This window comes from Ictidomys tridecemlineatus, chromosome 13 (assembly GCF_052094955.1).
Source record: "Ictidomys tridecemlineatus isolate mIctTri1 chromosome 13, mIctTri1.hap1, whole genome shotgun sequence".
NCBI classification, from domain to species: Eukaryota; Metazoa; Chordata; class Mammalia; order Rodentia; family Sciuridae; genus Ictidomys; species Ictidomys tridecemlineatus.
The window spans coordinates 77,132,469-77,156,777 of record NC_135489.1 but is presented as its reverse complement, the minus strand read 5'-3'; the positions used below and the strand labels follow the sequence as shown (position 1 = coordinate 77,156,777).

General features: G+C 36.4%; 1 protein-coding gene across 1 annotated transcript in view; it reads left to right on the top strand.

Moving 5' to 3' along the window:
• Window positions 1-24,309, top strand: part of LOC144369703 (methylglutaconyl-CoA hydratase, mitochondrial-like) — a 54,076-nt gene that overhangs the window by 7,840 nt on the left and 21,927 nt on the right. The window contains exon 3 of the mRNA XM_078029829.1: window positions 20,695-20,781. Coding sequence (XP_077885955.1) covers window positions 20,695-20,781 — 87 coding nt within the window. The remainder of the gene's footprint in view (window positions 1-20,694; window positions 20,782-24,309) is intronic.

The following is a 24,309-nucleotide window of genomic DNA, read 5'->3' as shown; positions in this document are numbered from 1 at the left end:
ATCATGAGATAGAGATTGAGATATGATAGTATGATTAAAAAATGTATTAGGGACCTCCCAAAGCCTCTACCTCTCAAACTTTGTCCTACCATCATAGCAAAGAGTCCTAAAAACCCTGAAAATTTCCTGAATGGTGAGAAGGCCTTCTCTTTGATAGAGATGATATAAGGTATGGCCGCCAGCTGGCTTCAGGATGGAGATTTCTAGTTAGGAAAACAATTGTGGGATCAGAGGGTTAGAAATTCTAGCATCCTTGCTCTCAACCACTGGGTTATAGCGAGGGGCCAGAGATTTGAGTTCAGTCACCAGTGACCAATGATCTAATTAGTCAGGCCTGTGTAAGAAACCTATGTTAAAAACAGTGGGATTCAGAGAGCTTCCAAGTCAGGAAACACAATGATGTGCTGGAGAAGTCGGGGGAGTGCCGCATCCCTTGCCCTATGAATCTGTCTTTTTATAATACAGCTATAAAAGCAAGTAAAGGATTTTCCTGAATTCTAAGAGTTATAGTGAATTAATGAATCTGAGGAGGGGCTTATGGAAACCCCCAATTGGTTTCCATAAGTTAGTCAGAAGTATCAGTTGCCCTTGAGATTTGTGGTTGTTATCTGAAGTGAGGACAGTTTGGTACAACTGAGCCCTTAGCTTCTGGGGTTTGTACTAACTTTGGGAGTTAGTATTAGAATTTAATTGGATTGTTGTATACCCAGTTGGTATTGGAGAATTGGGATAGACGACCCCCCCAATTTGGTATTAGAAATAGTATTAGAAAAAATAATATTGTTGGTGAAAGCTCAGTCCTTGTCCCTGATGCCAATCCAATAACGTGGACACGGTTTTGAAAAAAAAAAGGAGAAAGAAGGTTTATTGCTTTGTTATCAGAGGAGAAACACAAGGTACTCCTGTCCCAAAGGCTGCAGTTCTCCCCATCAGCAGGAACAGGGGGCGTTTAAAGAGGTGACTCAAAGGCTACATTCCACAGGTTCTGTCTAGATGTCAAGAGTCGTAATTCACTTGTTAATTTGGGAGATAGTCATTTCTGAGATCTTTTGGTGCCATCCTCAAAGCCTAGATGACTTTGTTCCTATGGTGGGTGTCTACTGCGGACAGATAACTCTGCCCAGGATGGGAAGAAAGGTAATTCTGTTTCCCTTGATATTAGGGATGGAGAGAGAGATTAGGAAGGAGCAGGCAGAGAGGAAGAGAAAGAAACAATGTCCATTTAAACAATAAATTGTAGTATTAGAGCAGCAAGGTGTATATTCAAAGCATAAAGTGGACACTGTTGCAGTACCATGATTGGTGTCCGGCATGGAGTTTGCTAGATGGACTCACAGAAGTCAGAAGAGTGCTCTACTTAGCTTGTTACCATTTCTAGTTTATCCACTGGCTAAAAGTAAGGAAGAACTAAATATTGCCTGTAAAAAAGTAAATAATAATGGATCACCTCATTCTCCTATTCAGTCCCCAGGAATACAGTGTACAGGAGGCAGAATCCAAGGCTCACAGAGCTGCTGTGTCTGAATCCAGGAGCTTGTGAACATGTGACCTTACATGCTAAAGGGGACTTGGCAGAGAGGAGTTTTCTTGATTTACCGAAAGGACCCAGTGTAAAATCAAGGGTCTACATGAGAGGAGACAGAAGGAAGCTGAGAAGGAGAAATGACGAGAGAAACAGAAATTATAGGGATGCAAAGAAAGGGCCCTGGGCCAAGGAATACAGACAGCCTGGAGAAGCCCAAGAGGCAGAGACACACATCCGGAGCTTCTGGGAGGAAGGCAGCCACGCCAGCCCATTTCAGACTTCTGCCTAGAGCTGCCGAGTCGTCCCTCTGAGTCTGTGGTTGTGGTCCAGCAGCGGGGGAAAATGATGCCAAATGTGTGAGGTGTCTTCTACTGCGGCCTTCACCTTCTTCTCAGGCTCTCGCTGCTTGCTGTCTCCTCCTGTCCACTTCCCTTCTTACTCTGTTCCAGCCAGAGCTCATTCTCCTCCTGGGCTCATTGCTCTGTGTTCCCTCTGCTTGGAAAAGCCTCTGCTCAAATGTCATAGAAAGTGGTTCTCATCACTTTTACTGAAGCAGACCTCCCTGCTTCCCCCAATTCTGTCGTGTTTTTCTGTATTTAGAACTTCATCTTTGAACTTTTCAGTTCCTCAATTTATTTTTCACGGTTTATTATCACTATTATTATCACTACTTATTTATAACCCTCACCCATAGTTAGGCTTCTTCCCTGCCTTCAGGGGAAGGCCTATTGCCAGAACAATGCGTGGACCATAGAAGGTAGTTTAGCAAGTAGTTCACAGGACGGCTGTGTCAACAGTTTTGAATGGTGAGGAAGTAACATTGGCAAAGTGTCATGATTAAATAAAATGAGCTTTGTTACACAGGTGGCTTGTGTGGTTAAGAAGAATGACTTGTTCTTGAGATAGTGTGAGAGTCTCACAGATGGGAGATTATAACTAGGGTACCAGTAAAAGCTGACCCCTCTCTTCCCCTCATGAATTTGAAGTGGGGACTGGTGTGGATTAAAGTATCAGTTTAATTACTTACTGTTAAAATGATTTGGAAATGTGATTTAGACACAGGTCCAAATGGATTCTCAGTTCTTTCACTGCCTCCAATAACAGAGATGCTTTGGAAGAGCAGAGTTGCTTGGGGGTGAGCAGAGAATAGGCTGCTCTGGAAGGTGGACAGATGATCAGAAGACCTGAGCTATTTTCCCTTAGTTTCCTCACTCCAAGCTGACTGGCTGGGTTGTAAGGAGGGCCTTGGGGCAGCGAGGAGCAAGAGGGTCTTCCGAGAAGCAGGCTGAGTCAGCTCTTGAGCTGGGTCAGGATTGAGAGAGCTCCAGCTAGAAAAGCAGAGTTAAACAACTTAGAAAAAAGTGACCTTTTTATTAGCCGATTCTTGGCAGTTGATCTTGAGCAGCGGCATTTGCTTTCTTATGGGTTTCTCTGGGAAGTGGCATTATTCTGGCTATCAGCAAACATTTTTCAGTCATAGGCCAGATATTTTAGGCTTTTGGCCACCTTACAAACTTCATCACATATTCCTTATTTTACTTTTAAAACCCCTTAGAAAAGTGAAGACCATTCTTGAGGGCTGTATTAGTAGTCCATTTTGTGTTATTGTAACAAAACACTTGGGTCAGGATACTTTATAAAGAAAAGAGATTTATTTTGGCCAGCAGTTCTGGAGGTACAGGGTCTAGGAGCCTCTTTCGATGATGGTCTTCTTGCTAACAGAGTCCTGAGGTAGTGCAGAGCATCTCATGGCAAGAGGCAGGGAGTATGTGTGTGTATGTATCTTCTGGTCTTTCTCCATCTTCATGTAAAATTATCAGATTCATTAATTGGCTGCACCCTGATGACCTTATTTAATCCTATTCACATCCCAGAGGTCCAGTCTCTGAACCTTAAGTTAGATTAAATTTTCACTCTTTTCATACCTCACGCTTGGGTAAGACTGGCCTGTCTCGGCTGCTGTTTACTGACCCATGGTCCTGACTCAGTTATTTTCTCTCCTCTTTGCTTAAACCAGTCCATTCCCTGGAACCTGGCCCCTCTGCAGCTGCAGGAGCCAGGGTGAGAGACATTGGGTGGAGGGAAGAAGCCAGAGATGTCTGGCTGTGGAGGTGTTATGTCTTGGCCTGTAGTAAAAGTGTTCACTGATCTGCAAACAGCTGGACTACTCATAGTTCAAGAAATATTTTGTTGAGTGACAGCTCATGTGGATGAATGTTAGATTGGAAAGTGAGTACCAATTAGAATGATCTTGAGGTTTATGGTTTCCAAACCCCCCCTGAGGAGAATTTCCATGTGAGTAACTTTGGACTTTTGGGGACAAAATAAGATTGAGATAGATGAAGGTAGTCAGTATTTTTATATTCTCTGTAAAAGTAAAGGCAACATGGTTAATAAATGCCAATCTAGAACTGGGGTTGTGGCTCAAGAGTAGAGCGCTCGCCTCACACACATGAGATCCTGGGTACAATCCTCAGCACCACATAAAAATAAATAAACAAAATAAAGATATTCTGCCCATGTATAACTGAAAAAATATTTTTTTAAAAAATGCCAATCTAATTTACTCACATTAAAAGCAATCCTTTCATGTGTTTGGAGGAGATGGTCCAGTACCATTACTCCATCTCAGTCCAAGTTGCGGGTGTCTGGTTTTGTTTAGTGGGGAATGGGGTTTGAGGAATCAAGGTCTGGGAGCTCCATGTGCTCATTATTGTTTCATTGTCTTTGCTACTAGGCCCTTTCCTGAGACAGAGCTAAGAAATAGATAAATTCTATATTATATACATACACATGTATTTAAATCAATTCCTTATTTATACATTGAAAACCATGAGTTCATATGACACCTGTGTTTCTAGTTCAACACCGCAGAGTTCGCACTTCTCCCGTTCCATATTTGTGTTGCCAGCTCAGTCCTGTCATACTCAGAAGGAGTTTCAGAATTGCTGATCCAAACCACTCTGACAAACAAATTGCTGATTCAAAACCCTCCAACCAGAGCTTATTATTTATTTATTTAGACTGAGAGTATATGATCTGTAATCATAGGTGATACTAGCAGTATTGTTTTGAAAGTTACTTATGTTATTTCTCCTTCATTGTAGTTGTTTTATTTATTGAAATTAAAGTTAGGTGTATGTACTCTTGTTAATTTTATTTTCAATACATAAAATATTAACTTTGGTTTCAAAAGTCAAAACTAGTTAGAGATAAGAGAAGTATCTTGCTCTTTCCAATCCCTTTCCTCTAGTTCTCATCCTTAAGGGAGTTAATGGATGTCATTAGTCTCTAGATTATACTTCATATGCTTCCTTTTGCAAAATTATTAACCTACTTACATTCTTTCTTACATAAGTTGCAGTGTGTGTGTATATGTGTTTTGTAGTTAGCAGTACCTCCTGGGCATCATTTCATATTCATAGAAATGTGATGATACCTAGGTGTGTATGAGTGGTTATTGAGGCATTTTCAAGATGGAGAGGTTACCACAGTTTGCATGTGTATGGAATTGATCCTGTCCTTATGGAGAGGGAGAACTGATGTCACTTTTAGTAGAGAAGCTTTGAAGTATGCCAGTGAGGCTGGGGTGCTGGACAGAGTGGGAGGTTTTTGTTTTGGTTGGTAAAAGGATACTTTATTTTAAGGAAAAAAAATGAAGTCCTGTTTATTAGAGTCTTAAATTCTGATAGAATTCGATGACAGTGTTCTTTATACCAACTGTGGAGGTACTATAAAAAATTTACTTGATAATTTTTAAAGATTCAAGTTTTATATTGAATGGGAGTTAAATGTGACTTCGGATCCTAGATGAGGAGATGTGTGTTAATTTAGTGCTCGAGAAGCTGTGAGGGTAGTCATGTCTTACCAAGAAGGCAATGCTCCTTAACATCACTTGGTTCCTCCTAGTCCAAATTTTATCTCAAAATTTCCTGTAATAATTGAGACTAATAACAGTCTCTACCAATCAAGATCCGTTTATTGAGAAGAGATAAGAACTGAAGCAGAACCAATTTATCATTCATAAATCATCATCTAGGAGATGGTGAGTTCTCATTGTCATAACAGAAAAAATGATCAAAATTGACTTAAACTGTAAGGTTGCTAGGATTGCCTGAATCCAGAGAGTCTAAATTTTTCTGTAATTCCTTTGTCTTTCCTCTGTACTTGAGCTTTATCCTCAGCTTGGTAGCCTGAAGCTTCTGCAGTTCTGGGCTTTACATCCACATATGACCTTGTTGATGGGAAGAGAATACTTCCAATCTAAAACCTGTAGCTCTCAGGCAGATCTTGGTCTGACTGCTTAGGAGAATGGACTATCCTGATTAGCTCAAGTCAACTGGGGCCTACCCCTAGGGGTGGGGAGTAGGTTAATTTTTCCAATATGTGGATGGGGAAATAATGAGGGCAGACACCAGAACAAAAATAAGGCAACATTAGGAAACATAATGAGAGGCATAGATGCTAAGTTGAAGGTCATATTCAATAGATGGTTAGTATTTACGGATTTTAAAAATTTCTGCTCTCACCTGTTTTCATTGGGGCCCAATTAACAAGAAAACATGTATTTCATTCATTCTTTACTTTTTTTGAAGTGCCTTCTACATGTCAGGTACAGTTGTAGGATCTGGGGATGTAGCCATAAATAAGTCAGAAATAACCTCTGCTTTTGTGGAGCTTCCAAAGGCAATGGGAAGGACCTCATGGTTTAGCTAAGAGGATGTGTACAATAGTATTCCTAAATATTCTGTGGTGTCTGCATGAACATTTACATTATGTAGCTTGTAACTTACGTATAGGAAGGCAAATGTGTGTACAAAGGGGATGGGAAAGAAATAGATGGCACAGAAATAAAAACTAATCATTGGCTTGATTATTCTGACTTTATAAATCTAACAGTGAAAATATTTTGAAGTCAGGGATCAAAGTCTTCCACTGTCTTCTCAACAAAATTGAGCCATCATCATTTCCAAAGCACTGCATTTCTACATTGCAAGTGCAAGATGAACCAAGAGTAAATATATATCTATTAGAGATATATTTGAAATATATCTATTGAAATATTTACAAAGTCAGTCTTTATAAACCTGTGTATTCCAGGTTCATGCATGAATTAAACAGTTTGATTCAAATGACTCATCCCTTTATGTGTGTTTGGGTATATCTGTGAGCATATATGCATATATTTGCATATGTGTATGTATATGTAGGGTGTGTGAATATAGATTTATGTGCATATACCAGGAAGATGTATAATAAAATACAATTTTGCTGTGTTTAATTTTTTGTTATATTTACTAATAATTTTCACCTTCTTTTTACTTTTCCTTACATTATTTGTAAAATGACTAAATATTAAACAAAATCAAGAGTCCATTGGCCCCTTCTTCTAGAGTGTTGACTATTTTGCCTAGTCTGCTGAGGGTTAATGTTAGGCACGTATATGGATCATTTTTCGTAGTGGTTGATGACAAGGAATTCTTTTCAAGTACACATGGAATATTTATGAAATTAACTGTCTGCTAGGCCATGAAACAAACATCCACAGATTTCAAAGAACTGCAATCATTGGAGCACATTCTGTCACCCTAGGCAGTTATAGTATAACTCATTTAAAAAAAGATAATTAAGTACAGTCTCTTACGTTAGGAAATTTTAAGATAACTTGGAAATAACTCGCAGCTCGGCAAAGGAATCTAAATGTAAATTAGAAAATATTTAGAACCAGTTGCCTACAGAAATACTTTAAAAGTTGTGGAATACAGTTACAGGTGTGATACACTGTGTTTTAGGAAAGAAGAAAGGCTTACATGAATAAACTAAGCATCCAATTTCAGTGACAGAAATAACTACAGAATAAACTCAAAATAGTGTAGAAGGAAGTGAAGTGAGTCTAAACTAATGACATGGAAAACACAAATTCAGTAATCAGGAGAATAAAGTCTATCTGATTCTTTGAAAAGTCAAATAAACATTTGGCAAGATTAATCATGGGTGAGGGAACAAATACAAAATAGGTAAGATAATATTGAGAACAAAATTATTCTAGTAAATATTCAGGATTTTAGGTGGGATGTATAAATTACTAGAAAATAAAACTTGCCCCAAACTGACTTACTAGAAAATTTTAGTAATCCCAGAACAGTATGCTGTGGTTAAACATATTTCCACACAAAAAGCACCTGGCTTTGAGAACTGTTTTAGTCAGCTTTTCACTGGTCTGACAAAAAGACCTGATAAGAACAACTTAGAGGAGGTGAAGTTTCTTTTGGCTCACGGTTTCAGAGCTTATGTCCATGGTTGACCAACTCCATATCTCTGAGCCTCAAGTGAAGCAGAATATGGTGGAAGCATGTGGCAGAGGAAAGCAGTTCCAAGCTGAGCTTGGCATCAAGGAAGTGCGGAGAGAGAGCTCAACTCACCGGGGACAAACTATAAATCCCAGTTTGTGCTCCCAGTAGCCTACTTCCTTCAGCTGCAACCTATCTGTCTACCGTTGCCACAGTTAATTCATATCAGTGTATTAATCCAACTCATAGTCTAATTATTTCACTTCTGAATGTTCTCACACGTGAACTTTTGGGGGACATCTCATTTCTAAACCATAACGGTGTTACCCAAATGTTCACGGAAGAGATTGCACTTTTTTTATACATACAGAAGAAGAGGACACTTTCCCAGCTCATTTTATGAGACCAGGAAACCCATGATACAATCACCCCTTAGGAGCAGCACAGGAAAGGAAAACAACATACTACTTTCCTGATCTTAAGTGGGCTCATCCCGGGATACACAGAGCATATGCTCTATCTAGTGCTCTATCTAGTTGGAAATTTAGCTGTGTGAAAGTCATTGGTCATCTTATCTTGATCTTTGGTTTGAATGGAGGGAATAAAAACCATTGTGGAGTGGGCTCAGGAAAGACCAGGGTGCTCGAATTAGTACCAGATGTATACAAACACTGGAATGATTGAGAAGTGACGACTTCACTCACAGCACCGTAAGGCTTACAAACTTGGGAGCAGTTTCATCTTTTGCTACTGTGGAAAATGTAGCTAATTTCTCATCCACTAGGTTGGCCCAGTTTAATAAGTAAGGGTTCAAGAGAAACAGAACCAATAGGATATAAAAGGAGATTTATTATGAGGCATTGCTCATCCAATTATGCAGATGGAGAAGTTCCAAAATCTACACCTGCAAGCTGGAGACCTTGGAAAGCCAGGGGTATAGTTAATCCAAGTCTAAATGCCTGAGAACCAGGGGAGCCAACAATGTAAATTCCAGTCCAAAGGCAGAAAAAGATGAAATGAGTTCAAGCAATAAAGCAGGGGGAAAGAGGGCTGAATTCCTTCTTCTTCTGCCTTTTCAGGCCCTCAATAGATTAGACGATGTTCAACCAGATTGGGAGCACGGTTCTTCAAACCCCAAATTGAAATGCTCATCTCATCCTGAAATGCCCTCCTAGATGCACCCTTTGATCTGCTTAATCATGTTAACACATGAAGGTAACCATCACAGTAAGTATGGCAGGGCCACGTACTGGAGATAAGGTAGAGCAGTGCACTGCTGGTGGCAGTGTACAGAGAAGACCACTTTGGAAAACAATTTGGTATTAGTGGCATCATTATCCATGGGTATATGAAGTAATGGGAAGAGAGGAGATGGTTCTTAATTCCGATGCATTATTGGTAAATGTTTACACTCAGCATTTAATAGCAGTTTCACAATATATTTATGCTTTAGTCAACTCTGTGCTAATAATGCTTGTAATGAAAGTTCAGTCTGGAAAAATCTACCACTTTATAGTTACAGGAAATTGAATAAAAACTAATTCAGTTATATACATATGTGGATGCAGGAAACTGACAAGGTTAACAAACGATTTTAAGATATCAACACTGGTTATATGAGGAAAAAAGTTACAGGAAAGTTGTTGTGGTTTGAATATGATTTATTCTAAACATAACATTGAAATTTGATTTTCTTTGTGGTGATTTTGGGATTTGGTCTTTAAGAAATGATTAAGTCAATAAGAGATTATACTATTTTTGTTTTTTTCAGTATTGGGGCTTGAACCCAGGGTGCTGAGAGAGTCTCTCTAAGTTGTCCATGCAGCCTTGAACTTGGGTACCCTTCTACTTAAGCCTTGAGTTGTTGAGAGTACCAGTATTCACCCTGTGCTTGGTTAAATTATGCCTTTCTTTTAGGACTGGGTTAATTCTTGTGGTAGTAACCCAGGGCTCAGTTAACTGCCTTGAGAGTGGGTTTTTATACACTGAAACTTCTCCTCTTGTGTTCTCTTCCCTGACTCTCCCCTTGCTTTTCCTCTTCCCTGCATGAGTTGAAGTAGCATGAAGCCCTTGATAGTGCCATGGTCTTGGACTTCCTAGTTTTCTCTATTTCTTTCTTCCCTATTTTTTATTTCTTAATATTTGATAAGGATATTTGCCTGTTTGTTTTGTCAGTTACTAAGAGAGTCTGTTAGAAATCTACTGTGATAGTGATTTGTCACTTTTTATTTCAGGTTCTATAAGTCTTTGATTTATGTATATTGGGGGCTGTCTCTTGTCTATTGCTAACTTAGAATTTTTATGACTTTTAGTAGATAATCTTACTTATTACTATATAGTGACCCTCTAGCTTGAGTTATGTTTCTAACCTTAGAATTATTTTTTTCAAAATTAGGATATCTTTACAGGTTTCCATTTGGTTAGTGTTTGCATATTTTTTTTATCCCTTTACCTTGCATTTTAAGCTACAGCTCTTAAAAATAGTGGACCTATGGTGAAAAATTATGTGTGTGTGTAAATGTCTTTATTTCATTATTATTTTTTTTAAAAATTCTAATTAGTTATACATGACAGAATCCACATCATACATAAATGAAGTATCACTTCTCGTTCTTCTGGTTGTACATGATGTCGAGTTACACAGGTCGTGTAATCATCTCTGCACATAGGGTGATAATGTCCAATTCATTAATTCCCCTCAGCCTAATCCAAAGTACCTCTATTCTTCCCTACCCCAACCCCTTATTGTGGATTAGCATCTGCATATCAGAGAAAACATTTAGCCTTTGGTTCTTTGGGATTGGCTTATTTTGCTTCACATGATATTCTCCAACTCCACCCATTTACCTGAAAATGCCATAATTTCATTCTTATTTAAGGCTGAGTAATATATCACTGTATGTGTGATCACATTTTTTAATCCATTCATCTGTTGAAGGGCACCTAGGTTGGTTCTTTAGTTTAGCTAATGTAAATTGAGCTGGTAGAAACGTCAATGTGGTTGTGTCACTGTCGTATGCTGATTTCAAGTCCTTTGTGTATAACAAGGAGTAGGATAACTGGGTAAAGTGGTGGTGGTTCCATTCCCAGTTTCCCAAGGATTCTTCATACTGCTTTCTAGATTGGCTGCACCAATTTGCAGTCCTTCTAGCAATGTTCGAGAGTGTGCCTCTCCCCTTCCCCCATCCTCCCCAACACTTACTGTTGCTTGTATTCCTGATAATTACCATTCTGACTGGAGATGAAATCTTATAGCAGTTTTGATTTTCATTTCTATAATTACTAGAGATATTGATTTTTTAAAATATATTTGTCCATCAATTGTGTATCTTCTGTGAAGGGTCTGTTCACTTCCTTAGCCCATTTATTGATTGGGTTGTTTGCTTTTTTGGTGTTGAGTTTTTTGAATTATTTTCTCTTAAACATTTTTTTAGATGTTAATGGACCTTTATTTTATTCATTTATTTGTATGCTGTGCTGAGAATTGAATCCATTGCCTCAAACATGCTAAGCAAGTGTTCTACCACTGAGCCACAATTCTAGCCTGCAAGCTCTTTATATATCCTGGAGATTGGTAAAGATTTCTCCTATTCTGTAGGCTGTCTCTTCACGTTATGTTTCCTTTGCTGTGAAGAAGCTGTTTAGTTTGATCCCATCCTGTTTATTGATTCTTGATTTCACTTCTTGTGCTTCAAAAGTCCTGTTAAGGAAGCTGGTTCCTAAGCCGACATGGTAAAGATTTGGGCCTTTTCTTCTGTTAGACACAGGGTCTGTGTTTTAGTGTCTAAGTCTTTGATAAAATTTGAGTTGGTTTTGTGCAGGGTGAGACAGAGGGGTTTAATTTCATTTTGCTACATGTGGATTTCCAGTTTTCCCAGCACCATTTGTTGAAAAAGCTATCTTTTCTACCATGTCTGTTTTTTGGTGCCTTTCACTATTGGTATTTTGTTTTGGTACTAAGGATTGAACTCGGGCACTCGACCACTGAGCCACATCCCCAGCCCTATTTTTGTGTTTTATTTAGAGACGGGGTCTCACTGAGTTGCTTAGCACCTTGCTTTTGCTGAGGTTGGCTTTGAACTCACAGTCCTCCTGTCTCAGCCTCCAGAGCTGCTGGGATTACAGGTTTGCTACCACCATGCCGGCAAACTATCATTTTTGAAGGATGTTTGCTTAGTTGAGAAGCCTAATTTTAGTATTTCTTCTTATCCAAAGAAGAATCATTTCCAGATCCTCACTGGAGGCCTGAAGCTGTGGACAGTATTGAACCCTGTGTTTACTGTTTTTTTTTTCCCTATTGAAACCTCTCACTTTTTCACTTAAATGTAGCCCTCATATCTTACAACTTCTCTTTGGAATATTTCAGTTGCTAGTCTCACAACTTTTGTACTTTGGGACCATTATGAAGTAAAATAAGGGTTATTTAAACACAAGCACTTCGATACCAAGACAGTTGATCTGATGATGGAGATGGCTACTGAGTGACTAACAGGCATACAGTGTGAATAAGATGGACAAAGGGATGATTCACATTCTGGGTGAGATGAAGTAGGATGATGTGAGATTTCGTCTTGGTACTCAAAATAGTGTGCAATTTAAAATGGAGAAAGTATTTTCTTTTTTCTCTGATTTTGTTCAAGTTAGATTGAGGCCAACTGCATGTAACTAAAATTATAGAAAGCAGTTGTGGGAAAGAGAAACTACTATATTCTCTTTACTCATGTTAAAAATGCCATCCATTTTCCATTAAGAAGTCAGCAGTCTTATTCTTTTTAAAGATATTTATCTTTTTTTTCTTTGTAAGCTCCTGCAATTTTCTTTTTTCTTTGTCTTTCAGCATTTATTCTTGGTGTGCTTTCTTCCCCCATTTCCCATTCTTTATCGATGTGTTATAATTATATCTAATAGTGTGATTTGTTATTACATACTTGCAAATGTACATGATATAAAAATGTAATTTGGTCAGTAACCTTCTCCAGTATTTCCTCTTTCCCTGTCCTTCTCCCTCCCCAGTCCCTTTCATATACTTTACTGATCTCTTATTTTCATGAGACTGGCACCCTCCTTCTTTTTTTTTATTCTGTCTAAGTTCCATATATGATCTCCATATGACTTTTGCCTTTCTGAGTTTGGCTTGTTTCACTTAACATAATATTTTTAAGTTACATCTGTTTTCCTGTAAATGATATAATTTCATTCTTTATGGATGAATAGAACTCTGTTGTGATGTATACACCACATTTATTTTGTCCATTCAAACATTGATGGACATTAGCCTGGTTCGATTATTTGGCTATTGTGACTTGTGCTTCTATAAACATTGGTATGCATGCATTATTATAGTATGATGACTTTAGTTCTTTGGGACAGATACCAAGGACTGTTATAGCTGGGTCATGTGGTAGTTCCATTTTTAGTCTTTTCAAGAACCTCCATACTGATTTCCATAGTGATTGTACTAATTACAGTCCCATTTATAATGTAAAAATGTTCCTTTCCTGCCCAAATCCTTTCCAGCATTTATTATTGCTTATGTTCTGGATGGCTGAGATTCTAACTGGAGTGAGATGAAATCTCAGTGTAGTTTTAATTTGCATATCCCTAATTGCCAAAGATGTTGAACATTTTCTCATTTATTTGTTGGCCATTTGTATTTCCTCTTTTTGAGAAGTATCTGTTTAGTTCATTTGCCCAGTAATTGATTGGGTTACTTCTTTTTCTCGTGGTAAAGTTTTTGAGTTCTTTACACATTTTGGATGTTAATCTTTTAGCAGAATAGCTGGCAAAGATTTCCTCCTGTTGCCTCCCGGTTCATGCTCTGAATTATTTCCTTTGCTATGCAGAAGCTTTTTAATTTTTGCTATCTCATTATTAATCCTTGGAATTATTTCCTGAGCTGTAGGAATCCTGTTGAGGAAGTCATTGCTTGTACCTGTATGTAGGGACTGTTGATCTTATGTCTTATTCTAGGAATTGTGAAGTTATCTGTTTTAACATCTATGTCTTTGATCCATTTTAAGTTGACTTTTGTGCAGGATTAGAGATAGGGATCTAGTCTTATTCTTCCTAGTATGGATAACCAGTTCCCACATCAACATTTGTTTAAAATGCTGTCTTTTCTCCAACATATTTTTTCATGCCTTTGTCAATAATTGGTTGACTATATCTATATGGGTTTGTGTCTGTGTCTTCTACTTTGTCCCATTGGTCAGTGTGTCTGTTTTTATGCCAGTACCATGCATATACCTCTGTAGTGTAATTTGATGTCAGGTATTGTGATGCTTCCAGTATAGTTTTCTTAGAATTACTTTGGCTATTTTGTCTTTCAATAAATTTTAGTAGCTTTTTTCCCTAGTTCTGTAAAGAAAGTCACTGGTGTTTTGGTGGGGATTGCATTGAACTCTATATTGTTTTTGGTAATAGGGCCTTTTATCAATATTAATCTGCCTACCCACAAACATGGGAGTTCTTTTCATGGTTTACTATCTTCTTCAATTTCTTTCTTCAGTATTCTAAAATTTTCAGTGTAGAGGTCTTTCTCCGTGTTGCTTAGATTATTCCTAGATATTTATTTATTTTTTTAGGTTATTGTGAATGAAATTGTTTTCCTGATTTCTTTTTCAGCTAATTGTTGTATAGGAAAGCTCTTACTTGTTTTTCTGTGTTGATTTTGTATCCTGCTACTTTGCTGCATTTGTTTATTAATCTGTAAGTCTTCTGGTGGAACCTATCAGATTTCCTAAGCTTAGGATCATATTATGTGTAAACAGTGATGATTTGACTTATTTCTTTCTCATTTGTATTTCTTTTATTTCTTTCTCTTGTCTAATTGCTCTGGCTAGAACTTCTGGTACTATATTGAATAAGAATGGTAAGAGTGGAGATCCTTGTCTCATTCTAGATTTTAGAGGAAGAGCTTTCAGTTTTTACCTGTTCACTGTGGTGCTGGATTTGAGTTTATGTAGTCTTATGATGTTGAGGTAAGTTCCTTCTATCCTTAGTTTTTTTTTTCAGTGTTTTCATCATGAATGGGTGCTGAATTTTGTCAAAGGCTTTCTTTACATCTTTTGAAAATGACTGTGATTTTTGTCCTTAATTTTATTCATGTGGTAAATCATATCTCTTCATTTGCATATGTTAAGCCTTGCATCTCTGGAATGAAACCATCTTGGTTATGATGTGTAATCTTCTTAATGTGTTGTTAAATATGATTTGCTAATACATTTTTAATGATTTTTACATCTGCGCTCATGAGGGATATTAGTCTGTAGTTTTCCTTGCTTGATTTGTTCTTATCTGGTTTTGATATAAAAACTGGCTTCTTTGAATGAAATTGGAAATGTTTCACTCTGTTTCATGAAATAATTTGAGGAGCATTATCATTAGTTCTCTGAAGGTCTGGTAGAATATAGTGGAGATCCATTTGGCTCTGGGCTTTTTATCTATTGGAAACCTTTTAATTTCTGCTTCTGTTTCATTGATTGGTTTTGATCTGTTTAGGTTTTCTATATCTTCCTGGTTCCATTTAGGCAGGTCATTTGTGTCTAGAAATGTATCCATTTCTTTTAGGTTTTCCAATTTATTGGCATATAAGTTTTCAAAGTAGTCTTTTATGATTCTTCAGATTTCTCTGATGCCCGTGGTGATTTCTCCTTTTTCATGTCTAATTTTATTAATTTGGATCTTCTCCCTTTTTCTTTGGATCAGTTTGGCTAAGGGTTTATCTATTTTGCTTGTCTCTTTAAATAACTCTATTGATCCCATGCTTTTTAAGAAATTCAGCATGTCATTGATTCTAGCTTGATTTTAATTATTTCCTTTCTTCCACTGATTTTGGAATTCTTTTGTTCTTTTTTTCCCCTGTGGTCTTGAGGAACATGATTAGGTTGTCTATTTAAGGATCTTTTGGATTCTCTCATGCAGGTACTCATGGGAATAAACTTTCCTCTTAGACTTGCCTTCGTAGTGTCCCAGAGGTTTTGGTATGTTTTATCACTGATCTCATTTCTAACAATTTTTAATGGTCTCCCCTGACTTTTTATCACCTATTCATCATTTAGAAGTGTATTGTTCAATCTCTGTGCATGTGTTTAAATAGTTTTAATAGTCTTTTGTGTGTGTGTGTGTGTGTGTGTGTGTGTGTGTGTGTGTATGTGTGTGTTGATTTCTAACTTTATTCCATTATGATCAGATGAGATGCAAGGAATTATATATTATTTATTTTCTTAGAGTTGCTTTGTAACCTAAAATGTGATCTGTTTTGGAGGTTTCATGAGTAGCTGAGAAGAAGTGAATACTGCCATTATTGGATGCATTATTCTATATATGTCTATCCATTTGATTTATAATAATTTTTAGTCTGATGAGTCTTTACTGAGCTTGTCTGGATGACCTATCTGTTCGTGGGAGAAGTGTGTTGAAATTACCTGGTATTATCATACTGGAGTCTCTGAATCCTTAAGTTGAGTTGTATCTGTTTTATGTAATCATGTGCATAAATATTTACTATCATTAGACTTTGTTGGATTGTTCCCTTTACCAGTATGAAGTGACCTTATTTGTCTCTTCTGATTAATTTTGGCTTGGAGTCTGCTTTGTCAGATATAAAAGTAGCTATTCCTGCTTGTTTTCAGGCTTCATTTGTAATACATGTATGTCTGCCTATAAGGTGAGTCTTGCAAAGAACATGTAATTGGATCTTGTTGTTTCAGCCATTCTGCCACCCTATGCCTCCTAATTGGAAAGTTGAGACCATTTATCTTCATTGTTATTATATAGAAAGGTTTATTAATTTCTGCCATTTTGATTTATTTTTGATTTTAATTTGGTCATGTTTCTAATTTGCTTAGATGTTTTTCAAGTGAGATTTGACTATTTGAGTGCTTTGGGGTCTGTTTTTTATTTCTTTTGTTTGTAGTATGTAAGAATTTTCTGTAGTGGTGGCTTAGTAGTCGTGGATTCTTTTAATTTTGCTCAACTACTTCATCTTCAACTCTGAAGCATAGCTCTGCAGGATATAGTAATCATGGTTGATGGTTATTTTATTTCACATTCATTCCACACTCTCCTTGATTTTAGAATTTGCTGGAAAATTAGAATAATTATGATTGGCTTTCCTCTAAATGTGACATTTTCCTCTGAGGCTTTCAATATATCTTTAATAGTTTTTTTTATTTGTAGATGAACACAATACCTTTATTTTATTTGTTTTTATTTTTTGATGTGGTGCCAGAGATTGAACCCAGTGCCTCACACATGCTAGGCAACCACTGTACCACTGAGCCCCAGCCCCAGCCCCAAGGCTTTCAATATTTTATTCTTGCTCTGTATGTTAGTCATTTTAATTATAACGTGTCTTGGAGAAATTATTTTTGTGTGGGGCTGTTCTGGTGATTGACCTCAGGGCACTTTACCACTAAGCCACATCCCTAGCTCTATTTTTTGTGTTTTATTTAGAGACAGGGTCTCTCTGAGTTGCTTAGCACCTCACCATTGCAGAGACTGGCTTTGAACTCACAATCTTTTTGCCTCAGCCTACTGTATCCTCCTTGGGCTGCATAATAAATGTTTGGTTAGCAGGCATCAGCATCACTGTACATTTCCATCAGAGCTCTTGGGTGACCATGTACATTGTCAGTGAGTAGGAATCTTTTTTGTTTTTAATCCTGAGCAATAGTTCTTAACAGTAGATTGGGTTTAATGATGTTGTAGACAGATGTGTTGTCATTCAGACTTTGTTGTTCTATTTATAAAGCACAGGCAGAGATTTAATATAATTCTTCAAGGGCCCTAGGAGTTTTGAAGTGGTCAAAAGTGAGCATTGGATTCGACCACCAATTGCATTATTCCCTAACAAGAGAGTCAGCCTGTCCTTTGAATCTTTGAAGTCAGAAAATGACTTTGCTTTTCTATGAAAATCCTAGATGACCTCTTCTTCCAGGAGAAGGGTGTTTCATCTGTGTTTTGAGACCTGCTGGCAGTGTAGCCACCTTTCTGAGGGGTCGGAGCTGGATCTTCTGGGTAACTTGCAGCAGCTTCTTCATCAACGCTGTCTCACCTTCATGCTGTGGAGATGTCTTCTTTCCTTAAACCTTATGAACCATTCTGGGCTAGTTTCAGACTTTTCTTCTAGAGCTTCCTAACCTCTCAGCTTTCAGTGGATTGAAGAGAGATAGGGCCTTGCTCTGGATTAGGATTAAGGATTGTTGTAGCTGGCTTGAATTTTTTTCCCCATCCAGACAACTAGAACTTTATCTATGTCAGTAATGAGGCTCTTTGACTTTCATATCGTTTGTTTATTCATTGGAGTAGTACTGTGAATTTCCTTTAAGAATTTTCTCTTTGCATCCACAACTTTTGTCCAAGAGACCTAACTCCTGGTTTTTCTTAGTTTTCAACATGCCTTCCTAAGCTGTGCTTCAGTGTAAGCAATGTGTGCATGATTCGTATTTTCATTTGAATGCTTAGAGGGCATTGTAGGATTATTAATTGGCCTAATTTCAATTTGTGTCCCAGTTAAGTTTGCTTGTCTTATAAAAGCTTGTTTTGTGGTGACCCAAAATAATAACATCTGAAATCACTGATCACAGATCAGCTTAACAGATATAAGTGCTGAGAAGGTTCAAAATGTGATAATTACCAAAAGGTGGCACAGAGACCCATAGTGAGCATATGCATTTGAGAAAATGGCACCGATAAGACTTTTTGGCACAAGTTGTTACAAACCTTCAATTTGGAAAAAGTGTGTTATTTATTAAATAAAACAGTGAAACAATTAAATAAGACTATATGTAAATATATATGAATATGTAAAAACAAATACATGTATATTTTTTCCTATTTATTCATACTGTGCATCTTAGGAACCTCAGTATATGATTTTTTTTTAATTGAGAACTTTTACCTTTCACTTAAAGGGAGTACTTTATGGCTTTTCTGTGGCATATCTGAATTGTCAGCATCACTTCTCTTATAGTTTGTGGCCATTGTTAAGTAAAATAGGGGCTACTTGAACATTAACAGCTTGTCTGTACCAGTTCATCTCAAAACTGAGCCCCTAAGTGACTAATATTGTGTTGTGTATACAGTGTGGTTACTCTGGGAAAAAGGAAATGTGTTAGAACCAGAGTTAGGTCTTCATGTCTGGGGTGAGATGGAACAGGACAAAGCAAGGTTTCATCATACAACTCAAGTAGTGCATAATTTAAAACTGAAGAATTCTTGTTTATTTCTGGAATTTTCTACTTAATATTTTTGGACTGTCATGACTGTGGGTAACAAACAGTGCAAAATGAAAGTGTGGATTAGGAGCTATGCACCTGCCCAGTAGTGGGATTGCTGGGCCTTGTTAGTTGTTTTGAGGAACCTCCCTGTACTTCTCCATGATGTCTGTACTAATTTGCATTCTTATTCATAGAGCTCAAGAATTCCTTTTTCTTCATTTGCTATCATTTATTTTTTTTATTTTTTTTAAAGATTTTATTTATTTATTTTTTTAGTTGTCAGTAGACACAACATCTTTGTTTGTATGTGGTTTCTGAGGATCGAACCAGGGCTGCACGCAAGCCAGGCGAGCGCGCTACCACTTGAGCCACATCCCCAGCCCATCATTTATTTTTGATAATAGCCATTTTAACTGGTGTGAGGTGATACAAAATTATAATTTTGTATTTTCCCTGATGATTAGTGATACTGAAAATTTTTTCATATACTTGTTGACATTTTATACATCTTTTTATGAGAAGTTTTTGTTAACATCCTTTGTCATTTTTTTAGTCAGATTACTTATTCTTTCGCTATTGTTTGTGTCTCTATATATTTTGCACATTAACCCCTTACTGGTTATATAGTTTACACATATTTTTGCCCATTTTGTAGGTTGTCTCTTTACTCTTTTGATTATTTTCTTTGTTATGTAGAAGCTGTTAGTTTGAAGTAATTCCATTTGTCTATTTTTCCTTTAGGTAATATTCTTGTTTTAAAAACTTAGTAAGTGGTTATTATTCTGTGTATCTTTCTGTAAATACATGTTTCATTCAGTGGATTTATCTGTATTTATACACTTAATTCTTTTCTTTCTTGTGTGTGTGTGTGTGTTGTGTGTGTGTGACTTTGTTGAATAACTGTTGCCTAATTTTATTTTTTTTGATGTATATTTAGATTACTTTTAGTTCTTTGCTGTTCTGCATATGCTCTGTTGAATGCTATCTTGAGTATTTTTTTGTTACATGATAGAGATTTTTTGTATACCTGAGAACTGGTGGACTGTATGATATGTGACTTGTTAGCTCCAGTTCTCACTCCCCTGGGAAGTGGGTGAGTTCACGTGCCCCAGCTCTAGCCATACTTGATATCATATGTGGTCATAATTAATCTATAATGGATTAAAAAGAGAGTAGATAGCCACATGTATGCCTTGTATACCCCCTCATTTATGAGTCTAAGATGGTGGTGGGAAGGTAGAATGAATGTGAGAACAAAGGTGCTGGCACCACACTGTAGTCATTTATGCTTATATGACTGTGTTTATTTGTATTTTTAGTGAATAATTACATTCTAATTTCTTAGTTTTCCTATCTACTAGAATAATTGCTGGTATCATCCAAACATAGTCTCTTACTTTAAGAATGTGAAGGGGTCCTGAAGCTAGAAAGCTTGAAAAGTGTTGCTTTAAACATGTAATAGCTGTACAAAAAACCAATATTTTATTCTTGTTGAGAGTGGTCATCGGGAAGGAAAACAAAGGTAATTTAGTTCCTTTAATAGATGAAAAAATTAGTTGACTTCTAAAGTTTCGTATTAATTTTAAATAAATTTTCCATTCTTTGCCTTAAAATTTGTTTAAAACAAGATTATATTTGTAAATAAAATACTTTGCAGGTGCTGATCTTAAAGAAAGAGCCAAAATGCATGCCAGTGAAGTTGGACCTTTTGTCTCCAAAATAAGAGAGGTGATTAATGACATAGGTAAGCATAATTAAATTTTCCTTTTAGCATGCCAAAGATGATCTTCAATGTCAGACATAAATAGTTGCATATTGTCTTTATGTATAAACTTTGGTCATATACTTATATTATTACTCATGGCTAATAACTGGCTAATTTATTTGTTATTTATTTACTTTTAATGTTGATAGCAGCTTTATTCATAATTGCCAAAAATTGGAAATAAATGATTGAACAGACACACAAACTATATATCCATACTAACACAGCATCCTTAGCAGTTGAAAAGAATAAACTGATATGTGCAACAACATGGATGACTGTCAGACAGTATGTTGAGCAAAATGAGCTAGATACAAAAGACTGCATACAATATGACTATATGCATAAGAAATTCAAAGGCTTGTGAAACATTTTACTCTTAAATCAAAATGCTGGTTATATCTAAGGGAATTGGTTACTGACTGAAAAAGAAATGAGCCAAATCAGTTCTAAAAAAATCTGATTAGTGCATTATAGTTATGCATAATGGTGAGGTTCATTTTGACATATTCATATATGTCATGTTTAATTTAAAAAATTATGTGAAATATTTTATAATTACAGATACCTCATTTGTATATCTTTTAAATAACTTCCTACACAAAAAATTTAGGGATTTGTATTTTTTTGTTTTTTATATAAATATGGTCATACTATTTCCTTAGAATTATAGTACATGTAGCAGTGTACTTTATTGTTATCAATTTTCAATTTTACTATTACATATTAATGTAGTGTTAGCTAAGATTTTAAATCATTTCTTCATTTAATGAACATTGTAGGTTTTAAAAATTTTTTCACTGTTTTTGTTATTTACACTCAATCAGTGAATGACCTTTAATGTGGGGACAAGTGCATCAAGTACTGCATACATGCCATATGTTAAGGGCATTGGAGTGGCAGGCCACTCTTCTCGTGCTGGGCATGTGAGTGGCAGACCGCTTACTCACTAGGCACATCTCTGGGTGTGAAACTGTGTTGCGGTCCCTATGCTTGCTCCACAGCCTGCTCCTCGATTAGTTGCTGCAAGGACAGTTAGCAAAAATTGTATTGGTGGGCTGGGGATGTGGCTCAAGCGGTAGCGCACTTGCCTGGCATGCGTGCGGCCTGGGTTCGATCCTCAGCACCACATGCAAAACAAAGATGTTGTGTCCACCGAGAACTAAAAAATAAATATTAAAAATTCTCTCTCTCTCTCTCTCTCTCTCTCTCTCTCCTCTCTTCTCTCTTAAAAAAAACAAAAAACTTGTATTGGTGGCTGCCTGTAATCTGCTTAGCTACTGTCTGAGTATATATACATGGTAACTGCGCAATAAAATCAGACCTGCTTCCTGCTTGGTCTCTGGAGGTCTTGATCAGGGACTTCATAGCCACTCTCTCCTCTACTCTGTTCTGTGGACCTCCTCGCTAGACAAGAGAGAGCTTTTATATAAGAGACATTTTTGCATAGACAAAGAGTCTTAAACATGAAGTTGCTATTCCAAGTATCATTTGTTAATTTTTTATTTTGTAAGTCCTATCAAATTGTATCCCACAAATATAATAATTTATTTATTACAAATTTATTGGTATATTATAATTATATATAATAGTAGGATTCATTATGCCATATTCTTATATATGCATGATTTGATCAGTCTCATCCTCCCTAATCTTCCCTTGTGTTCCACTCCTCCCGCTCCCTTCTCTTTGTCAAGAGAAAAGGTCAGCTAAACATATTAATTTGAAATTTTTCAACTAAGACATGCTTTCCCCCTCTGTAAGTTGTCTTTTCACATCCTTCATCCTTTTGTAGGATTATTTAATAAATATTTATTTTAAAGACTTTTCAGGCCACGTTGCTGGGGATCAAACTGGGTCCTCTGGTGTGACAGGCAAGTGTGCTACCACTGAGTTATAACTCAAGCCCTAAAAGAATTTTGTGTGTTAATCTTTTGTTCAGTGTGTTACAGATAATGTCTTTTAATGTACCACCCTAAATTGAGTTTATTAGCTTTAAATTTAAAACTTTTAGTATGTGGACAATTCAAGGTTCCCATCGTTATTCTTTTCCTTGAAGATTTTCTTTGTTGATTCTCATACTTTAGTTCTTCCAGACGAATTTAGTACTTAAAAAAATTTTTTTAAAGCAAAGCAAAGAGGGAAAATATATTCCGTTGGGTCTTTGATTGGAATGCCACAAAACTCGGACATTTTTATGATACTGAAACCTTTCCAAACATGGTATGCATGGCTCCTGTTTTGGAGGTTCATTCATTTGGGGTGGTGTTCTCATTCATTTTTAAATGACTTCAAGGAAGTTTAATGTTTTTTTTTTTACATTGGTCTTGTTCTTCTCCCCCTCACCCCTAGTATTTATTTCTAGTTATATTTTTAAGCATTTATGCCTTTAAATGTGATCTTCCTCCTACTTTTATAGCAATCTTATTATCATAGGTCCATAGGACAGTTACTGAATTTTTATGTAGTTATTTTATCAGTCCAGCTTAGTAATAACTTCCATTATTGCTCTTCCTTAATTTGTATTTTCCACATGAAGTGTTCATTGCCTTATCAATCAATATCAATGAATAAAGCATTTTTATCTTTTATTTTCCCACATTTTTATTAGTGCCTTATAATTATACGTAATAGTGAGAGTCATTGTTACATATTTGTACATGCACATGATCCCAATAATTTAATCTTACATATTTTAATACATATATATTTTTACATTGGCTAAGATCCTTTATAATATTCATTTGTTGCAATCTTATCTGTTTTAATTTTGGTGAGATTGTTAATGTTTTTTAGTTGAAGAAAAAATGTCAAAGTTTGCCAAATGCTTTTAAAATGTCAGTTAGTATTTATTAGAATTTAGCTCAATTAGCCTTTAATATACAGAGTTATCTTAATAATTGACTTACCAAGGCTACGCTGTCCTGGTATGACTAGGATAAGCCCTACCTGATCATTGTGATTAGGGGTGGAAGTGGTTTTTAATATGGATTCAATTTTGAATATTTCTGGTGTAATCACAAATGAGATTGTTTTAATTTTGTTTTTTTTTTGGTTACTTTTTTTTGGTTTGTTAAAAAAGTTTATTTTGTTCATAGAGCATGGTAAAGCTTTCCATATTTTCCTGTGTGGTGTAGAGAAGTACTTTCTTACTTAACTGGCTGGTGGAATTTGTTTCCTCTTAGGGCCCAGTGTGGTTTTATTAGTATCGTTACTCTCTACCCCTCTTTTTTTGGCTAAAATTTAAAGTTTTTGTGTTGATTTGCATAGTGGTCATGGACTTAATTGCCTCTTCTTCCTGATCTGTGTCCTGTGCTGGTTTGGTCTTAGGCCCCTCCCTGCTTCTCTTTCCAGCTTAAACCTCAGGTTCAGATTCTCCTGAGACAGATAATGAATTTAGTTTAATGTCGATCAGAGAGCTCAGTCTTGGAAGTAAAATTTCATGTTCCCTATAACTTTTTAAATATTGGATTTTAAATTAAGATTGGTCTCATTGTTTAAGTCACC